The sequence below is a fragment of the Pundamilia nyererei genome, unplaced genomic scaffold (genome assembly GCF_000239375.1).
Source record: "Pundamilia nyererei isolate P.nyererei 1_Seehausen unplaced genomic scaffold, PunNye1.0 scaffold00003, whole genome shotgun sequence".
Classification (NCBI taxonomy): Eukaryota; Metazoa; Chordata; class Actinopteri; order Cichliformes; family Cichlidae; genus Pundamilia; species Pundamilia nyererei.
In genome coordinates, this window is record NW_005187404.1 from 7741379 (window position 1) to 7751146 (window position 9768).

At 41.9% G+C, this 9768-nt stretch overlaps 1 protein-coding gene across 1 annotated transcript in view; it reads right to left on the reverse strand.

Annotated features, from left to right (window-relative positions):
* Window positions 1-4976: 4976 nt before the first annotated feature.
* ppp2r1bb (protein phosphatase 2, regulatory subunit A, beta b) overlaps window positions 4977-9768 on the reverse strand; it is a 15327-nt gene continuing 10535 nt past the window's right edge. The window contains exons 12-15 of the mRNA XM_005720847.2: window positions 7629-7783; window positions 6895-7037; window positions 6676-6767; window positions 4977-6568 (exon numbers count right to left, since the gene is read on the reverse strand). Of these exons, the coding sequence (XP_005720904.1) occupies window positions 6552-6568; window positions 6676-6767; window positions 6895-7037; window positions 7629-7783 (407 nt within the window). The 3' untranslated portion in view covers window positions 4977-6551. The remainder of the gene's footprint in view (window positions 6569-6675; window positions 6768-6894; window positions 7038-7628; window positions 7784-9768) is intronic.

Genomic DNA, 9768 nt, shown 5'->3' on the forward strand with positions numbered 1-9768 from the left:
CTCATTTCCTCAAAGTCAAACGCTTTAAAGGAAATGTGTATTCCTCCATTCCCAACAACAGAAGTGTTTAAAATCTAATATACTGAGTGGTCTCTAACGAGAGCAGGCCTGGAGTTAAACTGTTCAGTTCTTTGAAGCAACAAACACGCTTTTTCATTCTCATCTGCCTTTAAAGAGACATAATGCTAAAGATAATCAACTTAACACTGACAACAACAGCTTTAAAAGGCCCATTAGCCCAAAATAAATGGCAGAACTTCTTATTTCAAAGAGCTGTAACAGGGCAGACAAACAGGTGGCATCATGGAGCAAAAATATCTGCTTCCCTAAATACTTTTTTGTGTTCCTTGGGAGTCGTTAACCATAAATACTGAATGCACATTTATCTGATTAAAACACCACAACCACATATCAATTAGACAACAAACTCACACTCTGCCTCTCTGTTTTACAACCAGCTGTGAGCAACTGCAGCGATTTTGCACGTCTCTTTTACGCTCGGCGTTAACGGAGCAGGAGAGGCTGAATAATTCATCACCACTGATGCGACCCAAAGGCCCGACCAGTCAGAGCGATCACTGCTCTCATATCACGTTTAGTCCATCTCCATGGCAATCATCTGTCAATATTTAGCAAACTGCATGAAACTCAAACACCTTTTTTGTTCTGATAGTAAAGTGCACCTGAGGAAGGGGAGGGGGCTGTCCCGAGCAGAGCTCCGATTGGTTGACCTCAGCTGCAGATCTCCAGCCTGTAAACACATTTGGAGCAAAATGTGCTTCGAGAAAGCAGAAGAAGTTCTCAAAGCTGTTTCAGTGCAGAGGCTCGCTCCCTCTTGAGTGGAAAGGGATCATGTAGAGAGACCACGTCAATCCAATCAGCCCACTCAGACAGAGAACAGCTAATCCCACTAATACACCACCAGAGGTAGGTGATGTGGGTGGAGGGCAGCAGGGGGGAGGGGAAGGCAGGGGTCAATCTGTTCATGGAAACCAGGGTCTCACTTCTTTTCCTGGGATCAGACCATGTGCACAACATGCTGCTGGTACTGCTGAGTCAAACTCATGTTTCGTCTGTGAGCTCTGCATTACAGGAGATGACAACACCGGGCTATTTTGATGCACTTTTAATTTCGCCTTTGAAAAGTGCAACCTCGCCGGCAAATTTCCCTAAAAGACGGCACCATTTTCCAGTCAAACGTGGGTATTTATAGAACGTATTCACCAGCACAGTGGAATGCTGCTGAGACCTCCAGCAGGCTGCCTGTGACAGACAGAGAAAAGAAGGCTGATACAATAACAGACAGTGTAATCTTTTTTTTTTTCCTCCCCTCGGTAAAATATTACAATATCAGAAGCCTGTTCACTCATCAGGCCAAAGTATACTGTAATGACATCAATGGTTGTCATGACAACGGGAGGAGGGTGGATGACAACATCCTACTGCGTCTTTTAGAGCAGGAGATCACAGCACTGTTCAGGATTAGAGATGCACCAAAAAAGAGAGAGAGAGACAAATACTCTCTCAAATGCAGAGGAGAAACTAAACTTCTGTAACAAGCGATGCATTTTCTTTTCTTCATAATGTAATTCATCTAAAAAATAAATAAATGTATTAATAAAAACCTCTAAAAGCCCACTGCAGGCTTTGTAGTAAGTGAGTTTGAGGTAAATGCTATAGCTCTGCAGGGCATCCGCCGAAGATTTTCTTCTCTAAAATGATCTCCTGTTCGAAGGAAGGTCACGCAGCGCTCCCATTTCCTCCTCCACTGAATGCACACTGATCACATGCTAGCCAGCAGATGGACAGAGTCAGAAAATCCCAGCACACATGACCCAGTAGTGCCTGGAAAAATCAGGTCCTGCAGGGGCTCTGAGCTGGATGTTACAGCCGAGCCAAGTGTGAACCACACACTTGCTTGAGCGTTCTTCGTGTGTGCTTGGATATTATTTAAGGGCAGGGTGTGGGGGGGGAGAGAAAAAAAGTTTGTACAGCTTATAAACCCCATGATAAAAGACAACAGAATAGAAGAGGAGGAGGAGGGAGCGCTGAGATGACAAGGTGACTTGAGGAGGGAAGAAAAAAAAAAAAAATGAGTGGGCCAACGTTCCTCTTCTCCCAACTGATATTTGTCATTTGTCACCCTGAGAGCGTCTGACCTCACTCGTGTGTGTGTGTGTGTGTGTGTGTGTGTGTGTGTGTGTGTGTGTGTGTGAGCCGTGCTGTGTGGGGGCTTTGCTTGACTCCTTTCATTATAAATGACATGGTCCTGGGAGGCAGCTGCATTGACGTCAGGGCTCTCAGCTCTGTCAGGGGTTCTAGCTGCTGAAAATCCCCCCGAATAACAGGATCTAAATAGATAGGAATAGGTTGCTGCTGTTTCATTACTGCCTCATGAACTCAAGTGGATTTAGAGGGCGGATTAGCCCTTGTCCTCAAGTAATCGTCTTTTAATGAAGATTTCTGGCTGTAATGGGGAAAAAAATGTGCTTCAAAGCTTCTAGATCACCAGATATTTTAGAAAGAAAGAAAACAACCCTTCATTATTTCATATGTGTCAAGCCATGTCTGAGGTATGGTTTGGCTCTTGTTATCAGTCTCACAGGTTCCATCTACCATCAAGCCTCCTCCTTCTCCTCCTACTACTTCACACCATTTCTTGAAAAGCACATCCTGCCTTTAAGCTGCTATATTCTCAATGGCTCTCGAGTGGGTCCTGCTGTAGCAGAATGTGCTGACACTCAGCAGCCACACCAGGCTGTGCATTACAGTATGTGTGCATAATGTGCTCCGGAAATTAGGGCTGGGTGGAGGATAGGGAGAGCACACAGCTCCAAGGAGGGCTGATGGAAGATTTGAGGCGATTAAAAAAAAAAAAAAAGTAAGGTTGGGATTCTCATAAAGATCCCTGCCATGTGATTCATTGCCTCAAAGCTCTCTGCTGACTCCTCATTTGGAATGAACAGAAACGTTGGGGCATCTCGGATGTGCTGCACATAGCATATGCATAACAAGTAAGTGGCATGTTATTCATACGCTTGCTTACAGCGCATGTCCACTTCCAAACCGAGCCCTTATTTTGCAGTCTCCCTCTCCACAGTAGTCGAGATGAGGGCAGGTGTCAGCTGCAGACCCTGCCCCTGCTCTGCGTGGTTCCCCGTGGCCAAAACAGCCCGCAGGACCATCGCTTTCATCTCTGAACAGCTGCCTACCAGGTCAGAACTGAGCAAATATGAGACCAGGAGCTAGTGAAATTAATGCCACATTTTCCTGCAGACGTCGACAGGCTGAGAAGCACTCCTTCCAAATCGAACAAAGAGCATTTAAATCACAAGGACTAAATTGGATCTTTCTGCTTGTGACCAACTTTCCAAGTTGTTGATTAGACTTAAATATACAGATACATAAATCCACAATCTTCTTGTAGTGACAAAGAGACCGTGTGTTAGAATGCCTGTGTTCGTCATAAATGCTGGAGGGGGGGGAAATAGACGTTGTCCTTTAACCAGAAATATGTGATCATGAACCCCGCTTTGGGGACAGAACTGTGATCAGACTCAACTTCACTGCAAGAAAACAGGTTCAATCATTAAGCCAAAGTGACACAAGTGATTTTAACGCCATGTTAAATCAGAATGGGCAAGTCCCAGCCTTGAGCCACTGCTTTTTCTTTCTTTTCCTTTGATGCGTCACTTGCTTTCAATTACTTCAACTCCTTCAGGCACATTTAACCGATACGTCAACTCGACTCAGAACTTAAGACCAGAAACCCTCCAAATTCATCCAGTGCACATCGCCAGAAACTTCAGCTGTTTTCTCTCACTGATTGCATTCTGACTCACTGACTTCTTTCAGTGGTGAAATCATTTCAAGTACTATATCGGGAAATTTCAAGCAGAAAAGCTGAAAGTCATTCTTGATTATTATGGTAGCACTTTGATGCCCTTCTCATACGGCCAAAATCATAATGAGTGACCCGCCAATTGTCAAAGCAGGCCACCATTATGTTGCCTTTTGTTTTTTTTAAGGGGGTGGAACAGCTGTTTTCTATGAAATCTTTCCATGGGCATAGTCATAGCCTATAAATCAATGCTGAAGTACCAAAGTCTACTTTGACTATACATATATATAGCTATATGTGTGTATATACACACACACACATATACGTATGTATATTATGCTCTCAAAGTTAAACTTAATATCAGCTCTATCTAGTAAGTTACTTATCTTCAGTTTGCTGCAAAATCAGATTGTCAAGCAGAGAAACCCTAAAAGCTGCCATAACAGTCAATTAGTCTGTAGTGAATAGGGTCATGTTGGCAACTTACAATCTGTTTCTGATAATACAGCAATTAACCACTACAAATCATCAAAAATCAAACATCTGTCTTATAAGACATATGTGGCACAACATATGTCTTAATTTATTTAATATTTATGTTTGGTGTCCCTGTAATGGGATAATATTGCATTATGTATCAATACCCACCCCATACTTTCTATCCAGATGGAAACTGCTTCTTGGGAGAAACCAGTGTTGTGGAAGTTTTCCACAGCCCCCTATGCACATGGCACAAGGGATCAATGGCTATGACTTCAGTCACAGGTCCTCCATCCAGTGGAGTACACTATAGAACAAAGTGGTAGACATCTCTCTTCTTTCCCATCATCAAAACACCAGATGAGGACCATCTCTAGGAAGAATGGTTCCATCCATCCAGCAGGGGTTTGTAAATACAAAGAAACCCCCCAAAAGACAGCTTTTACTGGTTTTTCCAGAAGCTAAACATCCACAGCAGGCCTGTGATTTGTTGTCAATACAATTTATATTTCAAGAATATTTTAAAGTGGTTCGTCTGTTATTCTCCAAATTGTTTTAATTGGATGATTCCTGTCTTCACCCTGAAGCGGCCAATTATACTGACAAAAAGGACTTGATGTCCTAACTGCGAAGTTACAAAAGAAGGGTACACTGGCTCCTCTGTGTTACTTTATTCAGATCAAGATACAGTAGTACAGCATCCCAATTTAGAAGAGAATTCAAAACAAAAATAAAAGCGCAGTCTTCGTGATACAGGACAATCAACAATCAAGGTTTATTCAACAACAAAATGAGGAAGGCGGGAGGGGAGAAGAGAGAAGGGAATGGCATAAGGAGTTCAGGGAAAGACAAAAGTTCCTTTTATCAGCACAGACGATACATTTATTCAATCCGCCCATAACCACCCCAGCTCCCACCCCGTAATAAAACATTATGCAGCCTTACGTACACATGCTCCCTGCTCCCCTTCCCACTTTCTTTCAAAGCATGCGCTTGTTCTCCATTGTGTAGAGGTTTTTAAGCAACGATTAAAAGTGATGGCCCTTAACGTTTATTGAAAGGCTTTTAAACCTCCTGTTCAGTGGGGAGGGGAGGGGAGGAGGGAGGGGGCACCCAAGCATGGATTTAAGGAAAAAATTGATCGGCTCTAGAGCGCATGGACTGCTGTGGTTGTGCACTAGCCCCCATAGCTGTAGTCAATTAAGTTGTACGATCCCATTACAGTCAAGACTAATAGTGTCGCTTCCAGAAAACAATGCTGTCTTTTTACACAACATGGCAGACGAAACCGGTTTACCGGCATATTAAAAGAAAACACAGCTGCTTTCTAAAGTCATTGGCACAAAGATTAAGAGTAATGCCGACAATATACTACAGAACATTACGTCCCATCTTTCCACACGTACCAAAAATTACTAATCTGGATGTGGGACAGTTATGAGCAACAATTTACAACTGATCTGGCCCCTCTCCATTACTGACCAACTCAGAGCACAGCAGTCTGGTGGATGAGGAATTACACAGGACATCATTTCTTTAAAACCTTGTAGATTCTAATTCTGTGAAGGATTTCAGAGGAGAGGGGTTTGATTTGGTGACAAAAACAAAAAACATATTTCATAACAACTTGAAAGACCGTTCAATTTCTACTTCTCTGTAGAGCTGCATCACTGGGAAAAGGGGGCTGTTTCAAGACGAAGCTCAGGGAAAAAAAATTAACAGCTTGTTGCACCATCTGCTGCTAAAAGTTTTCATCTAACACTGGGAGAAAAAGTGCTGCAGCACAAAGAGTTAGCACAGTCCTAGGTAGCTAACAGAGACGTGGTACAGTGTGACGACTGCAGCTCAAGTACAACAGCGGCCAAGGGCGTAAAAAGGGAGGAATGTGAGGGGGGTACTGGTTAGCAATGACTAGCGAGTACAGTAGCACATGCATGCACCACTTATTTCAGTTTCATCAACACTTTGCCTTTGTAGAAGCACCCATTTACAGCAAAGCGAAAGGTTAACAAATAAGCCTATGTGCTATACCTGGACATGGACACCCATTGGACAGTAAAAAAAAGAAAAAAAAAAAAGGAATAAACATAGGGAAAAAGAAACAAAAAATAAAACTGTTGACAGCTTTCTCTATACATTAACCAGTTGATCCTGAACATCAATAAATATCTTGTAAAAGTGTTGCCTTGACTCAGGTGGGTATCTGGTTAACCCATGTCGGGCTGGCCGGTTATGCTAGCGCCAGAACTGTGTACGAAAGAGAAGATAATTGCAATTTTAGTCATTTTTAAATATATTTCAAATATAACTCAATCTGTTAAATGGTTTTAATACCCAGTGATAGGAAAGCTTACCACTAATGGCCTCCTGGGCAAAGTATTTAACATCCATGTCTGTGTCTGAAGCCAGCTTCTCCAGCACTGGCTTCACTTCTGTTTGAAGGGCACTGCAAGGGACAAAGTGAGGACGACATTTATTAGACTCAAAGCTCGTTCTGGATTTCAGACTTTAGTCAGTTTTCCCCCTCTACTGTGCAGAGAAAGCACAGAGTGCTCAAATTCCAGACAACATACTTGCTGTCGAGGATAGGGCCAATCTTCTGAAGGGATTTCGCCACATTGAAGCGGACGTTGGCCACTTGGTCATTGGACATCTTGAGGACCACAGGCAGCATCTGCTTAGTGGTGATCTCCTGGCCACATGCCTTTGACAAAGCCTGAGACAGAATGCAGGAGTTACCAAGATGACAAAATCTACATGTAAGTGATTTATTTTTTAAGAAGCTCATACACTTCTTTCCTAATAGTGACTGCTGCCTTCGTTAACCTCAAGTGAAGAAGGTAGATGATCCAGATAAGTATACTTGGGTCATATTTTAGTCCAGAGCTTAGCTTGCCCTGTTAAAGTTACTGCATTTATATTAATAAAACAAACCCTTAATTCCTAAACTAGGCTTTTCCCATGTGCAGTGCAATAAAGTGGATCTGCATTATTGAATCTAGCTTCAATACTGTGAGTCTGAAACCTTTAAGGCATAACAGGTATTAAAAGAGTGCCAAAGAAAAGTTATGTTGAGGCGCTTTGTAACAGAAGGCAAAGCTGCCACAACAAAACAGACACCTCACGGTCTAACGATCCACTTCGAGAAAGCACTTGGCGACAGCTGGTAGTATAAGAAAAACAACTAATCTCTGCTTTTTATTAGAGAGACTAGAGTCATTTTAGATGGATCAGTACAGAAAATAAGCCCCTCAAACAAACTCCAAAGGCCATCATGTGCATATAGAATAAAGATCTGTCGACTCACATTGATGCAGAACAGAGTGGTCATCCTGTGGAGGTAATTGGGATCGTTGGCCATACCCAGCACTTTGGGCACGATGGTGTTCTGGGCCCACTCTGCTCCAAACTTCTCCACGAGCTTCATTAGGTTACAGGTCGCTGCCTCACGGATGGCATACACTAGAAAAAACACACAACAGCATTCTGTGTGAAAGGTCTGCGTGTGCCATGTCTCCCTTTCCAGGTCTCTGTGAATGAGCTTGATGGGCTCTTTCCAAATCTGCTTTGCTTGCTAAAATCCTCCAAGATTACACTCTTCATTTTGCTTGCTGTTTGCAATCCACAATTTTAAAATCTTGCTTGTCATTATAGTAATTTTGCTCCTCATATCTATTTCGTTTGCGTGTCCTGAAATAAGACACTCTTATTTATTTATTTATTTTATTTTTTTATTACAAACAAGTGTCTAAAGGCCTTTACACAGCAGATATATAAAATCCATGCTTTAAAAAACACTTTTCTGAGTCATCTATTCTTAATGCAGCAGTTTATAGTTTGCAGCATTAATATTTTCAAATGAAGCTCGAAAAAACTCTTGGAACAAAGCATGACATTCTGTCTGCTGCCTCTTTCTTGTGACAACTGGATGAACCCAGAATCTCAGTTTCTTCCATTTCCTGTTTAGAAACATCAGGACCAGCTCATCACTTCTTGATGTCAACTTAATTTTTGTCCACAGCGCATTTCTGGAGGACAAGTTTTCTGCAAAAACACACATGTGAGGTGTGTAATGGCCTCAACACTTTGCTAACATACTGCTTGTTTTACACCTCTTTAACAGACAGAGCGGCTGTGCTGGGATCACAGTGTGGCCCTGTGCTTACACAGGACACATTCAGGTTCAACAATGAGTGTGGGTCAACACACGCGTCAGGTTATATATAAACATCCATGTAGTGTGACAAAATATGCCATACACACAGTTGTACTGATTTCAGTGGGAGTGAGTGCGTCTATTGGTGTGTGAGATGGCCGACTTAAAAAGGTGACTGAAATTCTCTCTGGGCACTGGTATAAACTGCAGAGCCCCGAGGCAAACAAGACTCATCATACTGAACCAATTTGGTCAAGGGAACAGCAAGAGCAGTTTGCTTACGAACATCTTCGAGCTGGACAATAAAAATCAGGGCGATAATTGCACGCACACACAAGCCAGAAAAACACGCCCTCAAAACACATTATTATGTGATGACTAACTTACTATAATTGTATCAATTCTCTTTTGGTTATATCTCATCTGGACAGTCATCCTTTTTAAGGCCAGAGGGTTACTCAGCCAACACATACAGATCATTGTCTTCTCTGTGACAACTTAGATCTTTGTTACTGAAGGAGCCTTCTTTTGATTTATCCATCTCATTACATATTTTAAGTATGTAGCCAGGAAATGTAAATACAGCTGCCAATCTTGTTATAAATACACCCAAGAGCATTTCTGCAGTTGCATTGTTGGGCAACGGTTATCCTACACTGGTTGTGAAGAGAATCTTCATGTCTCACAACATCCATGAAGATTTGTTTACATGCGTGTCCATCAGTGAAATCTGACATACGTTTTAAAGTTACTGTAATGAAAGTACAAAATGTCCCATCTATTGTTTTACCCCCTGATTTTACCCCATTGTTAGGATATATGCAGTATCTACATCCATTCAACAAAAATTACAGATTTTATTTATCAGCATTATTTACTGTAGCAATTATGACGCTACAGCTTTCACCTCAAATAGAATTTAGAGCAATAAAGCGACAAATAGAAGAACTCACTGTTAGAAATTAGACTAATGGTATTTGTACGCTGTGTGACAAAAAAGAAGAGGAAAATACACAAATAATTTTCTCTGTAATTAGAGCTGGGCGATAGAACGATAACGATATGTATCGCGATATAACTTTTACTCGATAGAGAAATTAAGCTATCGCGATAGACCTCGACCTAGTGTGAAGGTATTTCGGCTATTTCAAGTCTGACAAAAAGCAGAGTAGCTGCACTGTAAATTGTGCCGAAAGCAAGTCTGGAAATACAATAAACTGGTGCATGCGTCACACTGTGCGCCACGTTATTGTTTCGGTGAAATGAATTTCTACAATACTGTTACTGTTAA